Consider the following 23,745-nt stretch of genomic DNA (forward strand, 5'->3'; position numbering starts at 1 on the left):
GGAGAGCGGTTACGATTTTGTGCTGGACGCGAGACGGACCAGCCTGAAGAATTCCGAAAGGATCGGAATCGTGTTTGGTTACGCCTTTTGAACGTGCGTTTAGGTTTTAGTTGAGGGAGAGAGGTACTCATCCCCCCAGTGGCATTGGATATCAATGTGCCCAACTTTTCACCGAAAAGTCGCCCACTGAGGTACGGGAGGTGTGTGAGGGACTTTTCCGAGGCCGCGTCCGCTTTCCATTCCCGTAGCCAAAGGATACGCCGGATTGTGATGGCATTTGATGCTATTCCCGCTACACCTCTTGCGGAATCCAGAGCTGCATGAAGCATGTAATCTGCTACCACTGCTATTTGAACCGCTTGGTCCGACAGTTCAGGATTGGAAGCTTGGAGGCCATCCTGCAAATTTTTGGCCCAAGCCAGAATGGCTTCGGCCGCCCAGACTTAAGCGAACGCGGGAGCCAGGGAGACCCCTGCCGCTTCGAAAATTGAACGAGCCATGCGTTCAACCTGCCGGTCTGCTGCGTCTCTAAGGGTTGAGCTATCTGGCAGTGACAGGAGGGTCTGTGTTGCTAGCCTAGAGACTGGAGGGTCCACTTCGGGCGGATCTGTCCACTCCATGGTGTCCTACTGTGGGAAAGGGTAGCTTGTCTCCAAATATTTGCGATTGGTGAATTTCTTTTCGGGCTGCGAAACCTGCTTAGTAAGTATTGCCTGAAATTCCGGGTGATTAGAGAAGACCTTAGGCGGTTTCAGAACACCTTCAAAGCAAATCTTGTGTTCTGGGGCTTCTGGGGGTGGATCAGAAATGTCCAGCACCCAATGGATGGACGAGATAATGTCCTCACCTAGCGCTGCATTGCTAGGGGTACGCTACGTTGTCTGAGTCGGAGTCACAGATGCCTTCCAAATCCTGCGTATCGCTGAGGCGTTCCCTGGTGGGCGAACTGGGGCGGAGGTCTCCTGTGGTCGGGGGTCGCTGTGGAGACCTGCGTTGTCTGTCCCTAGTAGGGAACGGTCTAGGTGACCTGGAACTACGGTGTCTCTCCCTAGAGGGGGATGACCATGTGCTATGGGATGACGCAGATGAACGCGACCTGTGGGCCCGCTTACGTCTGGGAGAGCCAGAAACGGCCTGTCCCTGAGTGGAGCTGTCCCTTTGCTGGGTAACACTCATAGCCGAGACATGACCCTGCAGAGCCTGGAGTAATGTGGAGGTCAGATTATCTATGGACTGCGTCATAGACTGCGACATTTGAGTAGCCCATTCCGGCGTGGTAGCAGATGCTGAAGCATTGGTAGGAGTCTCTTGGGTTCTGACCCAGTATTTTGGATACAATCCCGGCAGTGCGGGTACGTGCTGCCACTGGGGACAGTGGTTTTGCAGGCTGTGCAGAATGCATAAAAGCAGTCCTGCCCGATTCTCTTGTACCTTGAGCCCGGCATAGTGCACCGAGTGCAGAAGGGCTGGCTATGCAGCGGAAACCTATCGGGGAGCCTTAAAAGGAATATGGATTCACAGCCGAGTAAGAAAACCCAGCTGTGATCTTACCCCACCAGTGTGCCCCTAGGTCCAGCGCCATAGATTCACAGTCCTGTGCCCCCTGGAGACTGGCTGACGTGCTGCTGATGTCACAATGCCTTCTCCTGCAGCAATTCTGACTCAGAAATGGCCGCTGAGAGGACGAGGAGGAAGAGGAAGGGGGCGGAGAGCTGAAAAGGGCACGCAGAGCTATGTAAAAACGCGCCCTTTCTGTCTCGATCCGCCCCTTCTATGACACTGTAAGGTGTCATATTTGTCATCCGGGGGGGCGGGCTGGGGGGCAGGGAGGAGGCGGCGGCTTCTGCTAGGATGAAGCCGCGGTCTAAATTTGAAGTCTGAAGCCCAGAAGGGCTCCAGGCCGGCGCGGATGTCCGGGAGGGGGTCGGATCTAAACCAGACCCCCCCGGATCTAAAGGCAGGATAGCGGTGGGGCTAGTAACAGGAGCGGGCCCTGTGAGGGGTCCCCCTGAGGCGCTATGGAGCTGGCGCTGCCGCAGAGACAGGGGCGCAGGAGCCCTGTGTCTGTGCGTGCTATGCCTGCGTGCACTCTCCCCCGGCCCCTACAGGAGCCCGCAGCTGGGCTGGAGGTCCCTGGCTTTGGAGCCGCAGAATGCTGCCTTGTACAGGCCCTACCTGAGGAGTCTCAACCTAATGCCCCCAGAGGGGGATTAGGGAGGGTGCTGCTGTCACCATCAGGGGGCTTCATCCTTGCCTCGACCTCAATCCAGAACCTAAGGGAATTGGGGAAGGAGGGGGGTCTCGACTTCGAACCAGTACCCGAGGGACTGGGGAAGGAGCGACATGGGGAATAGCCACCTCAACTTCAACTGGGCACCCTATAACTATGATAGGGGCCGAGGAAGGAGCCATGCCGGGGGTCTCGCAGGAGACCCACTTTTCTTCATCTGTAGTCCGTCAGGGAAAAAAAAAACGGAAAAAAAAAGCAAAAACTTGGAGAAGGCTGACGCCGTCGAGGGGTGTATACTGCAGAGGAGGAGCCATAGTTAATCTTTTTCAGATTATGCATAGTGTCGCCTCATAGTGGACAGCAGCATAACACCCATGGCTCGGTGTCCCCCAATGAGGCGACAGAGTAATATATTATATGTCAAATGACTTGGAAATAGCAACACTTTATATACATATATGTGCACACACACACACACACACACCTCTCTCTATGTATATACACATATATAACCACACATTCAACCTATGTTTATATTGTGTCACCATTTCCCGTAACATTTTTATCTTGCCATCGATTGAGCTGTGCGGAAGTTGTTTGCTTGTGTGATATAAGCCAACGGTTTTATCGATACGGTTTTATCCAACATCCGCACAATCTTGCGTTGAAATCTCTTGTCAATTTTTCTTTTCCGTCCACATCTAGGGAGGTTAGCCACAGTGCCATGGGCTTTAAACTTCTTGATGACACTACGCACGGTAGACACAGGAACATTCTGGTCTTTGGAGATGGACTTGTAGCCTTGAGATTGCTCATGCTTCCTCACAATTTGGTTTCTCAAGTCCTCAGACAGTTCTTTGGTCTTCTTTCTTTACTCCATGCTCAATGTGGTACACACAAGGACAGAGGTTGAGTCAACTTTAATCCATGTCAACTGGCTGCAAGTGTGATTTAGTTATTGCCAACACCTGTTAGGTGCCACAGGTAAGTTACAGGTGCTGTTAATTGCACAAATTAGAGAAGCATAACATGATTTTTTTAAACGGTGCCAATACTTTTGTCCACCCTCTTTTTTATGTTTGGTGTGGAATTATATCCAATTTGGCTTTCGGACAATTCTTTTTGTGTTTTTTCATTTAAGACAAATTAAATGAAGATAATAATACCAAAGAATTTGTGTTTGCAATCATTTTCAGGAAGAAACTGAGTATTATCTGACAGAATTGCAGGGGTGTCAATACTTTTGACCACAACTGTATATGGTTGATCTATAAGTAAACAGTTGGATGCGAACAGAAGGCCTTACTTAAAGTGCAGATACTGCAAGAAAATTAACTTGTTTTTTCCAGGGAACCGCCAGCTTTCATTTATGGTGGCATGCATGGAGTGGCTACATTTACTGCTAAGTATGCTCTGATCCACGAGCTATCAGATTGTTGCGGTGTTCTTACAGCCCCTGTTCACAGTATAGTGCTGCCGAGAGCGTAAACTTTAAAGGCTCTGAGCATGCCCCCATGATTGAAAGCCAGTAGTTCCGAGGAAGAAAAAAGTTAATTGTAATGCCATTTACCTGCAGGTGAACCCTATATCCGCTGGCAAATGGCGCTTTCAAAAAGTTACAACGTTAACATATTATACTATATAATAACAATTATTGAAAAAATGCAGATAAGTAGATAAAATTACATTATGGGTTTTCGTATGGAAACAATATAAATTGGAAGTAAAACAAATTAACAAAAATCACGTGGCGTTTTGCCCATCATTTAGTAAACAATTTAATGAGCTTAAAAGAATGCTAAAAATATATCTTTATCCTGAATCAGGATAGCATTTTGGAAAGAATTACTTAACAGGGCTTTGGAGTGGTAGCAAAAAAAATAAAAGATCATCAAGGAATATTCTTTCTCAAAGTTTATTTTGATAGCGGAAAGGTCAATGGTCATAATAAAACAGTTGTCCTGGATGGGATTTTTTGGGGGAAATGTTTTGGTAGCAATTGTAGTTTGTAGATATGCTTAAACCACATTCTCAATAAGGAGTCAAGAATCTAAAACATTTTCTATCTATTCAAACATTAATTATAGCACGTGACAGTGAGCCATAGTGCAACTTAACATTGGGTGTGCCATGAGAAAAAGGAAAAGTAGAATAGCAGAACTTATTTCTGACATGAACAAGAAATAAAGTTATTACTGTATTTTGTGGATTATAAGACGCACCCCAAATTTTGAGAAGATAAATAGGGAAAAAACAAAAACTCTTTTTAAAATAAAATGGTGGTACCAAGGTTGGTTGTCTGCGGTGAAGCGGGGTCCCAGGGTCGCTGCTGGAGGAGGCAAGAGTGCTGCAGGATGGGATGAGAGGGTGTTCCGCTGCGGGTTAAAATGCCTGCGGAGCGCTGTGGGGCAGGGGGGCTCCGCCGGCATTTTGTGAAAGCCTGGAGCCCCCCGCACATCCATTACTGCAACGCGCTGTGCTCTGGGAAAATGGCCGCCAGGGGCATCGCATGCTCAGATTGAGATCTCTGTAACGAGATCTCAGGTGGCGAGGTAAGGTATATCTGCATTGTAAGACGCACCCCTATTTTCCACCCAAATTTTTTTTTGGGGGGATGTGTCTTATAATCCGAAAAATACGGTACTTTAGATGTGACAATACACTTTTCTGAAATACATGCCAGTAGTTTAAGTTTCTTGTATTTTAGATATTACTTAAAAAGAAGGCATCCTGGATAATGAAATTGAACAGCAGGATTTCACAGGATATCAATTTTTTGGTGACATTTGAATTGTATGTTACAATTAAAACTGAATGGTTGTAACATGTCAGACATATCTTGCCATCACACCATGTGGATTTTAATGAATATTTAAATTGATAATGTTTTTCATTGGAATCTCCAACTAACGTTTCCTTATGAATGTGATTTGCCAGGATAGCGTGATAGAGGAAAGTTTTCTTCTGTTTGCTGACTTGCCTTAATAACTGCACTATATATTTTCCATAATTATTACTATTATTTTCAACAGAGACCCAACATATATTGTCTGAAAAGTCAGTTGGAATTAATATTTTTTGTATTATAGTTAGCTAAGTGGGGATGAGGGTAAACCCTAACGACAGCGTTGTTATTTGTGGGATTATTAACATGAATAAATAATTACAGGACTATCACTAGGATATGCCGGAATTTCAGGATTTGTGGAACCTCTAGCAATTCAGATGATGGTGAGGTAGGGCTACTGAATGCCCTTTTTTTTAATACTTTCTTGCCTGGCATTACTGCAGGACAGTTGGGTGTGTGGTGAACACTAACTAGCTCCATTCACAGGAGTCTGACCCTTCCAATCAAAGTAATGGCTCATTCTTGCATCTCCTAAATACATGACCTAAAACTGGCTCTCTATGAGAATGGGACAAGTTGCATTAAAGATTTAAGCTACGGCCACACTATCAGTATTTAGTCAGTGTTTCACATCTGTATTAGGGTGTGTGCACACGCTGCAGATTTTTTCTGCAGAAAAATCTGCATTGCTTGGCAGAAACCGCAGGGTTAAAAGCATGGAGTTTTCCCTGCGGATTCCTTTACTTTGCCCTGCGTAATGGATGCAGATTCTATTGCGGTTTGGGCTGTGCGGATTGTGGAAGGAGAGACAGAGACAGAGAGAATGCGTTTTTTTTTATGCGCATTCGTTCTCTAGGGGTTAAAACCAGTATCTACACATATTTATGCCAAAAACGCATGTGCACGAAAACGCAGACGAACGCATGTCCATGCACACGCCTGCGCTCCCATAGACCGTAATGCGTTATTTTGTCGCATTCCGTGGGCAAGCATTTTTTTTTACGCCTTTTGGTGGACCCAAAAATGCAACAGGTTGTGTCTTGCGCGCCTAGGCGCAAACCGCTGAAAAAACGCATGCGCACGAAAACGAGACGAAAGCGTGCAAACGCAAGACCATGCGCACGCCATGTTAAACATAGGTACGCATGACGCATGTGCATGGACACGCACGATGCGCTGCACAAAAAACCGCTAATGTGAAATCAGCCTTAGTAAGCCAAAATCCAGAGTGGGTCAACCATGCAGAATTGGTGCACATGTTTCTATTATACCTTGTCCTCCGACTGTTCCTCACCTGGTTTTGGCTTACAAATGCTGAGAAAATATACTAAACAAATACTGATAGCGTGGCCATAGCCTTATGTCGTGTGTGCTAGTATTGTGGTCAATGCACAGGGTCCATGAAAGAAAAGTAAATAAGCTCTTGATCACAGCAATAAGACATTCTGACTTCCCTTTCTGAAGACAACAAAACCTTACTTGAAAGAGCAGTCAATAGGTTTGAAAGGTAGACAGGCCAACGGGGTACCCCACTGGAACTTATATATGCAGTCCGGAGTCTCCTTTAGAAATACAGGCTAAAATAAAAAAAAAAAATAAAAAAATGTTATTTTATATCTAAACGTCTCCCCGTCCTACCTCTATAAATAGCAGTCTAGTAGGTACTGTATATTCTCCATTTACACAGGAGTGAATAGGAGAAAAACATTGAGTATTATTCCAGCAATGAGAAAACAACCAGCATTCTCCAAAACCTCCAATCCAGCCGTTAGTGTGGCGGCAATTCACATGGACACGACCACCAGGTCTGGTAGATACGACGGTTTGTCGGAAACGCCTGCCTTGTATACTATAACAAAGTACTTTCGGCATATAGTGTACTTCCCGAAGGAACGATATGGGACGCATTCTGTAGCTCCTTTGCATTGGAGATCAGTGCAGGAAGACAGGCTGTGTACATCAAAGTCCTAACACCTATTCATTGCTACTTGAGGAAATTTATAAGGGTCTGGTCACACAGTGCGATTTTGCACAAATTTTCCCAACTTTGCAGCTAAATAAATGCAGTGTTTTACTGCACCAGCAAAGTGAATGAGATTTCTGAAATTTCATGCACATTCTTATCTTTTCCTTTCAGATTTCAACCTCTCCATCATTTTTCAAATCTGCAAGTGTCAATTGTTTCAGCCTTTTTCAACTATTTAAATGAATGGGGAAATAAATGTGCAAGGAAAAAACATAAAAAATGTGTATTTTAAGCCTCTATCCGGACTGCTGTTTGCACTGCAGCATAAAAATCTGCTGCAAATGCTAAATGTGCGCACAAGGCTTTACAAACGTTTTACAGTCATTAAAAACAAATGTGGCACTTGCTAAACTCTGGTTAATATGTTTATAAGAACAAATCACAATCTTAGTAAGTTTTCTGTTCTTCTAGATAAACTACACAAACCTTTCCTTCTGTCTTGTCACAATGAAAGATTATAAGAGTTGAACGTTGATATTTATTGTGGCAGAGCTCTCCCCCGGTCAAAGTTATCATTATAATGCCATCTTCATATACCAGCTGTTCATTAGTCAAGCCTAATAATGAAGAGAAAAAGTATAATTTCCAAGTTAATAACTTCAATAGACATGAATAGAAAAAGTCACAAATACCCTTCCTTCCAAATTCCACCTGGCATATAATGGGAGTCCCGGCCAAGTGGATCAAGGAGCCCCTTTTCACTTAAAGCACCACTCCAACTTTTTTTCTTTTTTTTTTTTTTTATTATAGTGGTGCTTTTAATCTAAGGTCCCTGACCCTATTCTTATACTCATCTACCAACTTCACCTTCTATCGCCACTGTGCCCACTGATCTCCAACAGAGTTTCATGGAGAAAGACAGAGGTCACAACTCAATATACATCTATGATAGCCTTGTTCTGGCCCTCATAGACTTGCATTAAGAGCTTGTGATGCAACTTTAGACTGTCAGCCAACCAGAGTTGCAGTCACAAGACGCCAGAGGGTGAGTATAAGACTGGGGCAGTGACCTTACACTAGAAGCACCACTCCAACCCTCAAAAACCCCCCCCCCAAAAAAAACCGCTAGAATGGTGCTTTTAACCTAGAATTATGACCACTCTGTGCTGGCAGATATAGGCGCCAGGCACAACAGGCAGGTAATTCGCTACATTAGGGGTGGGAGAGAAAAAAGTCAAGGATAGCCCCTCTAAAACAAGACCTACCACATGCCATAATTTTTTTTTTTTTTTTTATCTGGTATAAATGTCACAGGTATAAAGGAAAACAATAGCAGAATCATGAGAACAATGGCATTTACACCATGCAAAATTTTTTTTTGCAAAGGACAGATCTTCTTTCAGGTTCTGCTCAGAGTGGTGATCTTATAAATAAAAATGGACTACCCTTAAAATTCCTTCATTTCAGCATCAAGGGTACCTGATAAGGCCTAGATTATCACATTTCAGGACTTTAAGACAATCATAAAAAAGTATATCAAATTTAGTTTCACCTTGAGATCTTTTTTTACAATTACTTTCAAATATCTCATAATTGGGTATCTCTACTTGTCTCTGCTTCTGGTCTTTGCAAAGTCAAGCAAACTCTACAATTTTATGCCATACCATTGCCATTCTAGACACCTAATAATGCACAGTCATCAAGTAGTACAAAGTTAAAGGTTCCTTGATAGATCTTTCATGTAAGAGATCTTTAGGTCTCCTTCCAGCACTACATAAGCCTACTTCCCTCTAATATGTATGACTACCTTTAATGGACGAGTTCGCTCCAGGACTCACTTGTAGTTTCAGGTGAGTCGAGTGAGGAGTAACACTTCCATAGACACGAGGGATTCCTCGGTATCACATCTTCACAAGCTCCATATAGGACATTATACAGTAGTAACGAGCACTGCAGCTCTCAATCCAGCACTGGCCTGACATATACGTACTAGAAATCTGCAACCAAGTCTTGCTGCCTGACTCTCAATCTTCTGCTCCCCCACTGCCTCCAAATACTTCAATAGGCAGCTGTAAACAGATTCCTTAATTAACTGGCAGTCCCGATTTGAACCAGATGAACTATAGGTTATCAGTGGGTTACAGTGGAATGAAAGTGCATGCCCACTGGGCTGAAAAAAAAATGAATGCCAAATTTAACACACTAGGCGCCAACTAATTTCGGCACCCTCTAAACTCCACAATGGAGTGAAGAAAATAAAAACGAGAAAACTCATTTTTATCTACATTCCTGCTGGTCAAAAATTGGGAAAAGTCCTCTTTAAGCAACAATACTCTGTGTGCAACAGTGCATTTATGTTGATTATGTCTTACGCTATAAAACATACCTGCTAAGATTGCTTTATTACCCTTGATTTGACAAGATGACACCGTTGTCCCGTTTGGTGCCTTGGATGAACAAACAGATTCAGGGATTCCTCCACAAACTTTGAGCTGGTATTTATATTCACTAACCGCCACTTCGATAACCTTGTCTCCAAGTGGCCGCAGGTTATACACATAGTCATACTTTGGGTCTCTAACCTGGCAGTTGTCACCTGTAGAAAACAGAACCAATTACTAGAAGTGGAGGTGGCAGCTCTTCTGACGCGCATTTTACTAAATAATTTTACTCTTCATGAAATCATAATTCTGGAACATTTTTGCTTGGAACTCTGCTTTGTTCAGTTATACCGCCAAGAAATGTGTTAAGAAATTGACAAGTGGGTGTTGCAAGTTGGAGAATTTTTTCTGCAGTGTAAATATATACATATAAAATTTAGCTGAACCCAACGATATTGGCTGGCCATCTAATGTATATGGGGGTCTACCAATACATAGTCTGATGGGGAGTAGGCATACCGAAGCAAAAAATTCAAAGACGACAGTCATCAACCAAGACAAGTTACACCTGTATACAGAATATGGTTATCAATCAAAGGGCAATAAAGCAGGGTTCCCCAACTCCAGTCCTCAAGGCCCACCAACAGATCATGTTTTCTGGATTTCCTTTGTATTGCACAGGTGAAGCAATTATCACCTGTGCAATACTAAGGAAATCCTGAAAACATGATCTGTTGGTGGGTCTTGAGGACTGGAGTTGGGGATCCCTGCAATAAAGGATAAATATTAAGGTTATTTCCATATTTGAATGTAAAGTGCAGGAAAAAAGTTACTTCCTACCTTTTGCTGTAACAACAGGACAAGCCTCAGAAGTTCTCCATACGAAGATAAATTCACAACCATCTTGCTCTTGAAATAATGGAGACCCCTGTTAAAAAAATAAAAAATAGTATAACAAGTAGAATGTAATGGAATTACATAGATGACCCCTTCTTAAATGCTGTAGGCCACTGTATAAAATAAAAGACTCTTTATACTGGGCTGCTTCTATCACATGTCACTCAGAAGTAATAATGTGGAGACCTGACACTTACATATCTAAAGCTGCACTGGTGCTGGAACAGACTAAGATTTTATTTTATTTTACAGGGGGGGCTGTAATTATCACATTTTATAAATATTACATAACTTTGCTGCTGTGCATAAGCAAAGAAACTTGCAGAAAAGCAATTTGTTTAAAAAAGTCCAAAGTGTGATTGCTGCAGAGTGTAAAAATGCCGTGTCTGCCAAGTATTATGGGAGCACTCCTGCCAAATCTCATACACTGCATTATGTCTAGTGAACCTACAACAAACAATTTTGAGTTAAATGCCCCAATGATTTAATATAGATACTAGGTGGCCCGTTAAATCAAGTAGACAACCAATTCCATAAAGGTATATCAAAAGAGTCTTCATTTGTGGAAAACCACATATAAAATCCATAAGAAGTTATTTTAAATGAGAAGGCATGGTGATGGACAATAGATCAGGATTCCTGGACACAGTAAATATCTAGTACATCACACTGGACACACTATACAGCAGGACTATCATGGTAACTCTAAAGCTTATATACAACCCAGTATATGTAAGGGAATATCCCATATATGTCTATAGCCAAGTAGCTATCACAAAAACCTGGGACCAATTAATAACATATAATGTGCCGCAATTAATGCTCCTAATCAAGAAAGATCCTTACCCATATGGGGTCTCAATGAATCCTGCCGTCTCCCCGACGCCCCTCGAGGAAGCCTGCAGAGTAAAACGTGTCGGGGCGACGGCAGGATTGATTGAGGACGCATATGGGTAAGGATCTTTTTTGATTAGGAGCATTATTTGGGGCACATTATATGTTATTAATTGTATATAAGCTTTAGAGTTACCATGATAGTCCCGCTGTATAGTGTGTCCGGTGTGATGTACTAGATATTTACTGTGTCCAGGAGTCCTGCTCTATTGTCCATCACCATGCCTTCTCATTTAAAATAACTTTTTATGGATTTTGTGTGTGTTGTTTCACAAATGAAGACTCTTGATACACCTTTATGGAAAGTGGTTGTCTAGTTGATTTAACTGGCCACCTAGTATCTATATGAAATCATTAGGGCATTTAACTCAAAATTGTTCGTTGTAGGTTTGCATTATTAGGAGTTGCTCTCTTGCTTTGTACAGTGGGGAAAAAAAGTATTTAGTCAGTCAGCAATAGTGCAAGTTCCACCACTTAAAAAGATGAGAGGCGTCTGTAATTTACATCATAGGTAGACCTCAACTATGGGAGACAAACTGAGAAAAAAAAATCCAGAAAATCACATTGTCTGTTTTTTTTTCATTTTATTTGCATATTATGGTGGAAAATAAGTATTTGGTCAGAAACAAGCAATCAAGATTTCTGGCTCTCACAGACCTGTAACTTCTTCTTTAAGAGTCTCCTCTTTCCTCCACTCATTACCTGTAGTAATGGCACCTGTTTAAACTTGTTATCAGTATAAAAAGACACCTGTGCACACCCTCAAACAGTCTGACTCCAAACTCCACTATGGTGAAGACCAAAGAGCTGTCAAAGGACACCAGAAACAAAATTGTAGCCCTGCACCAGGCTGGGAAGACTGAATCTGCAATAGCCAACCAGCTTGGAGTGAAGAAATCAACTGTGGGAGCAATAATTAGAAAATGGAAGACATACAAGACCACTGATAATCTCCCTCGATCTGGTGCTCCACGCAAAATCCCACCCCGTGGGGTCAGAATGATCACAAGAACGGTGAGCAAAAATCCCAGAACCACGCGGGGGGACCTAGTGAATGAACTGAAGAGAGCTGGGACCAATGTAACAAGGCCTACCATAAGTAACACACTACGCCACCATGGACTCAGATCCTGCAGTGCCAGACGTGTCCCACTGCTTAAGCCTGTACATGTCCGGGCCCATCTGAAGTTTGCTAGAGAGCATTTGGATGATCCAGAGGAGTTTTGGGAGAATGTCCTATGGTCTGATGAAACCAAACTGGAACTGTTTGGTAGAAACACAACTTGTCGTGTTTGGAGGAAAAAGAATACCGAGTTGCATCCATCAAACACCATACCTACTGTAAAGCATGGTGGTGGAAACATCATGCTTTGGGGCTGTTTCTCTGCAAAGGGGCCAGGACGACTGATCTGGGTTCATGAAAGAATGAATGGGGCCATGTATCATGAGATTTTGAGTGCAAACCCCCTTCCATCAGCAGGGGCATTGAAGATGAAACGTGGCTGGGTCTTTCAACATGACAATGATCCAAAGCACACCGCCAGGGCAACGAAGGAGTGGCTTCGTAAGAAGAATTTCAAGGTCCTGGAGTGGCCTAGCCAGTCTCCAGATCTCAACCCTATAGAAAACCTTTGAAGGGAGTTGAAAGTCCGTGTTGCCAAGTGAAAAGCCAAAAACATCACTGCTCTAGAGGAGATCTGCATGGAGGAATGGGCCAACATACCAACAACAGTGTGTGGCAACCTTGTGAAGACTTACAGAAAACGTTTGACCTCTGTCATTGCCAACAAAGGATATGTCACAAAGTATTGAGATGAAATTTTGTTTCTGACCAAATACTTATTTTCCACCATAATATGCAAATAAAATGAAAAAAAAAACAGACAATGTGATTTTCTGGATTTTTTTTTCTCAGTTTGTCTCCCATAGTTGAGGTCTACATATGATGTAAATTACAGACGCCTCTCATCTTTTTAAGTGGTGGAACTTGCACTATTGCTGACTGACTAAATACTTTTTTTCCCCACTGTATATCATATTGTGACTTTGTGATCATTTTGGTACGATTTTCTTAGTTAATTATGTCTAGTAAAGCATAATACATCAAAGGTACCAGGGAAACCATATTGGTGGTCGCAGACATAATAAGTGCTATAACAAAAAAAATTACCAAAGATAATAATTATGAATGATCGTTGAGTTTCCAGTCTTAAAACGTTGAAGCTATTGCTCATAAATCAAAACAAAATGAGTCGCCGGGAAGGTAGAAGCACGCAATATATTAAAGAGGTTGTCCACTACTAGAACAACCCCTTCTCGATCTCAATGTTTGATGCAGATTTTTCTTATTAAATCTATAGAATTACTCATAAAGAAGAAATTTAGTTTTTGGTTGTTAAAAATAGAAAAGTACATTCTAAGTAAAACACAAATCATTATAAGTAACAGTGAAAACCATTCCCATTGCTTAAACTCTCTAGTGCAGGGGTCTCAAACTCGCGGCCCGTTGGCCAACTGCGGCCCTCAGGACAATAGTTTGCGGCACTCACCTCATGGGCCCTCGGGACAATAGTTTGTGGCCCTCACCTCCGGCCGGGATCACACATGCGAGAAACAAGGCCAAGTCTCGCATGCGAAATCCCAGTCACACGTAATACCACTCATTAAGGTCATGAATATGGATGCCACTCCACTTTCATAGGAGTGGCGCCCATACTCATGAGCTTAATGAGCGGTACCACGTGACGTGTGATCGTGCGCTCATACAGGAAGATGTGGCGCTGGACCATCGGAGCTGCAGCAGGAGTATGATGATGGCTAGAGCTAGACAGTCACAGCAGCCTGCTGTCAGCAGGCAAGGCGTATGAGTCACACTCACAACACATGCAGCAGGAGCAGCCGAGCAGGGACCGGACCGCGGCACAGACTCGGGTGTGCCGGGTTCAGAATGAACGGTGGGACGGTGCGGTATATTGCTCTCGGAGGCGGGACATCAGCCGGCCAAATTGCGAACTTGCGCCATTACCCTGGGCTCAGAAGCGGAGGCGGCCGCGGAAATTGCTGCTCACCGGGACAGAAAAAAAAAGCGGAAAAGACGCATCGGCTAACACTGAAACAGTGACACCAAGTGGAATTATCTATTGCACAGCCCCAAACATGTCTTTTTCAAAGCCTGCAGTGAAGAGAAAGGTTGGTGATGAGCACATTCAGGAAAAGTGGGAAGTGCAATTTTCTTGTGGAAAACCTGATGCAGCCCAGCCTCACCCAGATTCTACCTCCAGCGGCCCCCGGGTAAATTGAGTTTGAGACCCCTGCTCTAGTGCCACTGTAAGTAACTGTAGATAATCTATGAATGCCAGTTGGATCAGGAGCTTCTCTTGGTTTATAACCTCCTGGTGAGATGTCTGAGCAGCACTAGTTGCTCTCTGGTCAACAGAACCAATTTCACAAAACATGCATAGTGTAAATGAGATCTATAGTTTCAACACACTTTGTATGAACGTCAATAGTATGAGCGATTATAAGAAACTCTGTAATATATCTTAATCTGAGAAATCAGAATCTTTCATCCACTTATCAGTCACTTTTTCCTCTCCTGACCGAACTCCTCATTCAATGTGAAAATCAGCTCAAATATGTCTTGCTCAATACAAGATAGACTGCCAGCTCAGTGTGGTGTTAAAGGGGTTGTGTGACTGCAGACTTATGAATCCCCCCAATACAAGTGTATGGAGAGAGAGGCCACGCGCACTGGCCAAGAGTATGCATAACTCATAGATACCCTCCATTCTTGGGTCAGAAACCTACAAATCCCAGAGTGTGTGCGCTGGTGGGATTCATCAGCCTGCAGTCACACAAAGCGACAGCAGACTTATTGATTTGGACCTGACAACCCCTTTAGGGTACGTGCCAACCAACAGGAATAGCAGTGTTTTGGACACAGCTGATCTGCGCTGCGTCCAAAACACTGCCTTCTACAATGCAAGCACAGTGGATGGGATTTCTATAACGGGGACAACTAATGAAAAGTGCAGAATAAAATCCTTATAGAGGCCAGAGATCGTATTATGCCTAATATATAGTACAGTGAAAAATGGAAGAGGGAAAAAAATTCTCCAGCATGTAATCCAATAAAATCAATTATTTTATTCAAGACATATTAAAATGTATATATCAAAAGTACAAATGCACAAAGGAAAGGAAGGATGGGGTTCCCATAGCAACCAACGCATTTCAACCACTTGCAGTCTTAGTCATGGCACGACCATATTGATAAACCTGCCCCAATATTCCTAACCTTATAAAACCTACAGTAATTCACTGTTCAAACAATTGTAAAACATAATGCATACAAATATTATTCCCACACCGCACATGCCATGTTTGCCATCAATGAATTTTAACTCACAATTGTGGTTAAGGAAGCCCTTAAATAAAAGTTTTTATTGTCTTAGTATATTGTGATCATCATATTATATAGCGCTGTGCGCTTACAATTGCTCATTTTTTTCGTACCCAGTAATTTTTTTTTATTATGTAGAAACAGGAAGTCTCTTTTTCTCTGCAAAATTAATTCCACTTCACTACTGACCCATCTCACCTACCCCGCATCCCCCATCAGGGCCTTTTGGAGTAACTCATACAAACAAAATTGATCTCCTGTTTCTACATAGAGCTTAGAAGGATTCAGTTAGTCAGTTTCTAATCACATAATGTCATAGACATGGAATGGAAAAAAGAAGAATTAACTGAGTAGAAAGTCAACATAAGTACACAGTGCTATATAATATGATGACTGCAACATATTGAGGAGGATAAAAACTTTGGGCATACTTCTTTAATACCTAGTTGATGTTATAAAATATATTTTAGTTAAAGAAAAAAAAACAATTTAGATCAAGTGAAATAATATATAATGTCTTCAAGGTGCATACATTAATAATGCAATAGGGTGCAACATAGTCTAATTCTTGGATAGTGCAAACAAACTAGACATCTTTAGAAAATGTACCAGGTTCGTCCCCCGGTTTTCCCCGGCCTCTCCCCTCTGTAAATCCCCGCACTGGCTCCCCATTACCCAAAGACTCCAGTTCAAAACCCTAACCATGGCAGACAAAGCCATCCGCAACCTGTGTCCTCCATACATCTGTGACCTCGTCTTCCGGTAATTACCTGCACGCAGCCTACGATCCTCACAAGATCTCCTTCTATACTCCCCTCTTATCTCCTCTTCCCACAATCGCATACAAGATTTCTCCTGCGCATCACCCCTACCCTGGAACTCTCTACCCCAACACATCAGACTCTCGCCTACCATGGAAACCTTCAAAAAGAACCTGAAGACCTACCTTTTCCGACAAGCCTACAACTTGCAGTAACCACCGACCAAACCACTGCACGACCAGATCTACCCTCGCCTAACGTATCCTCACCCATCCCTTGTAGATTGTGAACCCTCACGGGCAGGGTCCTCACTCCTCCTGTACCAGTCGTGACTTATCGTTTAAGATTACTCTACTTGTTTTTATTATGTATACCCCTCCTCGCATGTAAAGCGCCATGGAATAAAAAAACAGAAATTTGGTGAAAATTTTGCAATTTTCAAATTTTGAATTTTTTTTATGTTAAACCAGAGTTATGTGACACAAAATAGTCAATAAATAACATTTCCCACATGTCTACTTTACATCAGCACAATTTTGGAGGCAAATTTTTTTTTTTCGTTAGGAAGTTATAAGGGTTAGAAGTTGACCAGCGATTTCTCATTTTTACAACAAAATTTACACAACCATTTATTTTAGGGACCACCTCACATTTGAAGTCACTTTGAGGGGGTCTAGTCTACATGGCAGAAAATACCCAAAAGTGACACCATTCTAAAAACTGCACCCCTCAAGGTACTCAAAACTACATTCAAGTAGATTATTAACCCTTCAGGTGCTTCACAGGAACTAAAGCAACGTGGAAGGAAAAAATGGACATTTTAATTTTTCCAACAAAAATTTTCTTTTAGCATCAATTTTTTCATTTTCACATGGACAACAGGATAAAATGGATCCTAAAATTTGTTGCGCAATTTCTCCTGAGTAGACTGATACCTCATATGTGGTCATTAACCACTATGTGGGCGCACAGCAGGGCTCAGAAGGGAAGGTGCGCCATTTGACTTTTTGAATGGAAAATATGCTGGAATATTTAGCGGTTGCCATGTTGCGTTTGGAGAGCCCCTGTGTGTCTAAACATTGGAGCTCCCCCACAAGTGACCCCATTTTGGAAACTAGACCCCCCAAGGAACTCATCTAGATGTGTGGTGAGCACTTTGAATCCCCAGGTGCTTCACAAATTGATCCGTAAAAAAGTACTTTTTTTCCTCATATGTGGTCATAAACCAGTGTTTGGGAGCACGGCAGCACCCGGAAGGAAAGAAGCACCATTTGACTTTTTGAATGGAAAATTAGCTCCAATAGTTAGTGGACACCATGTCGCATTTGGAGAGCCCCTCTGTGCCTAAACAGTAGAAAACCCCCACAAGTGATCCAATTTTGGAAACTAGACCCCCAAAGGAACTTATCTAGATGTGTGGTGAGTAGAGATGAGCAACTTTGCCTTTTTTAGGGTCGAGTCGGGTTTCATGAAACCAGACTTTCTCAAAAGTCGAGTCGAACGAAATCGGCCGACTATCGTGAAAAGTCGAAGGTCCGACTGAAACACGAAACCCAATGCAAGTCAATGGGGAAGCAAAGTCGGCAGGGAGTGGAGGACAGTAAACACACCTACATGCCGGACCGGTTTTTTAAAGTGCGCGAAAACTCTCTCTCCCCGGATGCTGCACATGTCATCTCGTTGCCCACAGTGTACGTCCTTGCTCAGTGGCTGAAAAAAGTCATGTGCAAGCATTCTGGGAAATCCGACTTTAGCGCTCGGGTCGGCGACCGCATGGCCGACCTCAGGCTATGGTCGGGTTTCGCTTGGCGAAACCCGACTTTAGCGAAAGTCGGCGACTTTTTTTATTTGACAGACCCGTTTCGCTCAACTCTAGTGGTGAGCACTTTGAACCCCTAGCACTTCACAGAAGTTTATAACGCAGAGCCGTGAAAATAAAAAAATGATTTTTTGTCCCTCAAAAAATGATTTTTTTAGCCTGCAATTTTTTATTTTTACAAGGGTAACAGGAGAAATTGGATCCCAAAAGTTGTTGTCCAGTTTGTCCTGAGTAGGTTGGTATCCCATATGTGAGGGGGAACCACTGTTGTGGCACATATAGGGGCTCGGAAGGGAAGTAGTGATGTTTTGAAATGCCAACGTGATGGAATGGTCTCTTCGGGCGTCATGTTACGTTTGCAGAGCCTCTGATGTGCCTAAACAGTAGAAACCCCCCACAAGTGACCCCATTTTGGAAGTGCTTCACAGAAGTTTATAACGCAGAGCCGTGAAAATAAAAAATAATTTTTTCCACAAAAATAATTTAGCCCCCAATTTTTTATTTTCCCGAGGGTAACAGGAGAAATTAGACCCCCAAAGTTGTTGTGCAATTTTTTCTGAGTACGCTGGTACCCCCATATGTTGGGGTAAACCATTGTTTTGGCACACGTCGAGGCTTGGAAGGGAGGGAGCACTGTTTTGACCTTTTGAACGCAAAATTGGCTGGAATCAATGGTGGTGCCATGTCGCGATTGGAGAGCCCCTGATGTGCCTAAATAGTGGAAACCCCTCAATTCTAACTAACCCCTAACCACAACCCTAACCCTAATTCCAACCCTAATTCTAACCCTAATGGAAAAATAAATATATTTTCTTTAATTATTTTTCCCTACCTATGGGGGTGATAAAGGGGGGTTTATTTACTTTTTTTATTGTGATCACTTTGATAGGGTTTATCACAGTGATCAAAATGTACCTGGAGTGAATGAATGGATCTGCCAGCTGGCTGATTAGGCGGGCGCACTGCGCATGAGCCCACCATTTTGGAGGATGGCAGCGCCTATGGAGGAAGACCGAGAGACACCGAGACTCGGGAGGTACGGGGGAGGGAATCGGAAGGCGGGGGAGCAAATACTGACGGCGGAACATCGTCCCCGTCAGTCGTTGGGGGGGTCTGACCGGTGTCTCCAGCCATGGCCGATGCTATTGCACCATTGGCCATGGCTGGATTGTAATATTTCACCAAATTTCATTGGTGAAATATTACAATCGCTCTGACTGGCTGTTTCACTTTCAACAGCCAATCAGAGCGATCGTAGCCACAGGGGGGCAAAGTCACCCCCCCGGGGTGAAATATAGTTCCCCCTGTACCTGCAGGTCGGGTGACCTTTCGTTGACCCCGGTCACCCGACCCGCAGGAGGGCGATCTCCCCATGACACAACATATGCGTCACAGGTCGGATTGGCATCGACTTTCATGACGCATACGCTGTGTCACAGGTCGGGAAGGGGTTAATAAATCTGACATTTTAAACACTGTCTAGTGTAGGTTTACACCAGTTGTAAATTGGTTTACTTTGTGGCAGAAACTGGAGCACTATTTTGGAATATGGTAGGAAAGCCCCTTTTTCAGGGAGGTCATGACAAAGAACAGAAAGTTTCTGAAACACATAACTAATATCTATAATAATAAATGCCCTAACCAGCTTCCGGTTGTAACAACTTCCGTCCAGTTGTAACCGGTGACGTCACCACACACACACACGCACATATTAACCCTCAACACACCACACCGCCTCAACACACACTCCTCTCACCTTTCACCTCCACTCATGTCCACTCACTCTTTCACTCCACATACGTTCCTTTCTCTCACTCCGTTTCTCATACTCACACCGTCATCGTCGCTGCCCCGACATCTTCCTCCGCCACCGCGATCCAGGATCCAGACGTTCTCCAGGCCGCCGACATGTTCTTGCGGGACGCCATCTTGGATGTCGTGAAATCCCGCGAGATTCAAGATGGCGTCGCCGCAACAATATGTCGCTGGCGTGGACGACATCGGGATCCAAAAAGATGGCGTCGGCGAAATCTCGCGAGATTTCGCCGACGCCATTTTGGATCCCGATGTCGCCCATGCCAGCGACATGTTGTTGCGGCGACGCCATCTTGAATATGGCGGGACTTCACGACATCCAAGATGGCGTCCCGCAAGAATATGTCGCTGGCGTGGGCGACATCGGGATCCAAAATGGCGTCGGCGTACTCTCGTGAGATTTCGCCGACGCCATCTTTTTGGATCCCGATGTCGTCCACGCCAGCGACATGTTGTTGCGGCGACGCTATCTTCGCGGGATTTCACGAAATCCAAGATGGCGTCCCGCAAGAACATGTCGGCGGCCTGGAGAACGTCTGGATCCTGGATCGCGGCGGCGGAGGAAGATGTCGGGGCAGCGACGATGACGGTGTGAGTATGAGAAACGGAGTGAGAGAAAGGAACGTATGTGGAGTGAAAGAGTGAGTGGACATGAGTGGAGGTGAAAGGTGAGAGGAGTGTGTGTTGAGGCGGTGTGGTGTGTTGAGGGTTAACATGGCAAGAGGTGTTAACGACGTCCGCCGACGCCATCTTGCATTCGTGAAATTGCGTCATTTACCTCACGCAGACTTGCTGTGCGGACGCTTGGCATTGCCTGTACCACCATAACTACTGCTGCCTTGGTCCTATGCCTGTTTACTGCCGGTGTCTAATTACTGGACCAATTTGCCTGTACCGCCATAACTACTGCTGCCTTGCTCCTCTGCCGGTGTCTAATTACAGGGCCAATTTGCCTCTACTGCCATAACTACTGCTGCATTGCTCCTCTGCCGGTGTCTAATTACAGGACCAATTTGCCTATACCGCCATAACTACTGCCTTTGTCCTCTGCCGGTGTCTAATTACAGGGCCAATTTGCCTATACTGCCATAACTACTGCTGCATTGCTCCTCTGCCAGTGTCTAATTACAGGGCCAATTTGCCTCTATCGCCATAACTACTGCTGCTTTGGTCATCTGCCTGTTTACTGCCGGTGTCTAATTACAAGGCCAATTTGCTTCTACCTCCATAACTACTGCTGCCTTGCTCCTCTGACTGTTCACTGCCTGTGTCTAATTACAGGGTCAATTTGCTTCTACCTCCATAACTACTGCTGCCTTGCTCCTCTGCTGGTGTCTAATTACAAGGCCAATTTGCTTCTACCTCCATAACTACTGCTGCCTTGCTCCTCTGACTGTTCACTGCCTGTGTCTAATTACAGGGCCAATTTGCCAATACCGCCATAACTACTGCTGCATTGCTCCTCTGCTGGTGTCTAATTACAGGGCCAATTTGCCTCTACCGCCATAACTACTGCTGCCTTGCTCCTCTGCCGGTGTCTAATTACAGGGCCAATTTGCCTCTACCGCCATAACTACTGCTGCCTTGCTCCTCTGCCGGTGTCTAATTACAGGGCCAATTTGCCTCTACCGCCATAACTACTGCTGCCTTGCTCCTCTGCCGGTGTCTAATTACAGGGCCAATTTGCCACTACCACTTCATAACTACTGCTGGGCAATTACAGGGTCAATTAGTATCTGTTTACTCTACAATACTCCAGGACGCCTTCTTCACTGCCAGATAACTGCCAAATAGACTCCTTTACCTGTGCCAACATGAGTCATAACAAAAAGTATGCCAATGCCAGTGAAAGGAAAGCAGCTTTAGCACTACGACAAAAACAACGCCGTGCTAATGAGACTCCTGAGGAAAAACAGCATCGACTTGACAAGATTAAGGCTTATAAACGCCGTCGTCTCACACACGAATCCCCTAACTCTAAATCTATTACATTGGCTGAAGAAGCCTCTACACGCCATCACCGCCAACAACAGACAGCTTCTTCCTCATCATCTATAATAATAAATGCCCTAACCAGCTTCCGGTTGTAACAACTTCCGTCCAGTTGTAACCGGTGACGTCACCACACACACACGCACGTTAACCCTCAACACACCACACCGCCTCAACACACACTCCTCTCACCTTTCACCTCCACTCACTCTTTCACTCCACATACGTTCCTTTCTCTCACTCCGTTTCTCATACTCACACCGTCATCGTCGCTGCCCCGACATCTTCCTCCGCCGCCGCGATCCTGGATCCAGACGTTCTCCATGTCGGCACATGTTCTTGCGGCGACGCCATCTTGGATTTCGTGAAATCCCGCGAGATTCAAGATGGCGTCGCCGCAAGAACATGTCGCTGGTGTGGACGACTCGGGATCCAAAAAGATGGCGTGTGCGAAATCTCGCGAGATTACGCCGACGCCATTTTGGATCCCGATGTCGTCCACGCCGGCGACATGTTCTTGCGGCGACGCCATTTTGGATCGGCGAAATCCCGCGATAGTCAAGATGGCGTCGCCGCAAGAACATGTCGCCGGCGAGGACGACGTCGGGATCCAAAATGGCGTCGGCGAAAACTCGCGAGATTTCGCCGACGCCATTTTGGATTCAGACGTCGTCCACGCCGGCGACATGTTCTTCCGGCGACGCTATCTTGACTATCGCGGGATTTCACGATACTCAAGATGGCGTCGCCGCAAGAACATGTCGCCGGCGTGGACAACGTCTGGATCCAGGATGGCGCCGGCGGAAGAAGATGTCGGGGATCGTGGAGCAGCGGCGATGACGGCGTGAGTATGAGAGACGGAGTGAGAGAAGGGGTCGTATGTGGAGTGAAAGAGTGAGTGGAGATGGTGAAAGGTGAGAGGAGTGTGTGTTGAGGAGTATGTGTGTTGAGGGTTAACATGGCAAGAGGTGTGATGCTATCGCATCCTCCCGATGCGATAGCATCGGGCCATAATCTAGTACATTAATATAAGTCATGCCAAACCGTGTTATAGCAAAAATTGTGCCAGAACTCAAGGGCATTTAGCTTTATAAAGCTTTATAAAGGTCTCCTATTGTACACTAGTAGTTTGAGACACCCGCATTACTTACGAAAGGTTCATCCAAACGCATAGAAAAAAATCATTGATTAAAAAGAAGGGCATTAGATAATTATACTATACATTATGTACATATTGTGAAAATTATATTGTGAGCTGGAGACTAAGTTTAAGCAGTGATCACACTGAAGTGAGAATAACCAGCACATGTAGCAACATTCATACTGTAGGTATATCACTCACTGACAGAAGTTATGTTGCTTATCCATGTTATGTAAATAAAAGCTTATAACCTGACGTTAAATTCACTCCATTGGTTGTATAAATTATTCTTTTGAAACCCTCCGAAATGTGGTTTAGGTTAAGAAAATAAATTGGCATCAATGCAGAAATATTGATCATTTAATGGACACAGAATGGTCAGATTTTGGCAAGACAAAAGTTTTGTCCGCCACAGAAAGTAATGTGATATTCAAACAAATAATTAACTTATAATACAAATATATGCTGCATAACATTGGTGAATGAAGTTGTGGTGCTATTAGAGTCATTTTTAATATTTTGTGTGACTTCCATGAGCTTGAAGGACTGCATCCATGTGGTTCAACAATGATTCATACAATTTATTAATGAAGTCATCA

At 44.1% G+C, this 23,745-nt stretch overlaps 1 protein-coding gene across 1 annotated transcript in view; it reads right to left on the reverse strand.

Annotated features, from left to right (window-relative positions):
* The window catches only part of IGF2R (insulin like growth factor 2 receptor), a 298,648-nt gene that overhangs the window by 83,950 nt on the left and 190,953 nt on the right, over positions 1-23,745 (reverse strand). The window contains exons 26-29 of the mRNA XM_073557714.1: positions 10,266-10,353; positions 9,431-9,640; positions 7,531-7,661; positions 6,558-6,655 (exon numbers count right to left, since the gene is read on the reverse strand). Coding sequence (XP_073413815.1) covers positions 6,558-6,655; positions 7,531-7,661; positions 9,431-9,640; positions 10,266-10,353 — 527 coding nt within the window. The remainder of the gene's footprint in view (positions 1-6,557; positions 6,656-7,530; positions 7,662-9,430; positions 9,641-10,265; positions 10,354-23,745) is intronic.

This window comes from Dendrobates tinctorius, unplaced genomic scaffold (genome assembly GCF_039654945.1).
Source record: "Dendrobates tinctorius isolate UK_male_01 unplaced genomic scaffold, ASM3965494v1 ptg000250l, whole genome shotgun sequence".
Classification (NCBI taxonomy): Eukaryota; Metazoa; Chordata; class Amphibia; order Anura; family Dendrobatidae; genus Dendrobates; species Dendrobates tinctorius.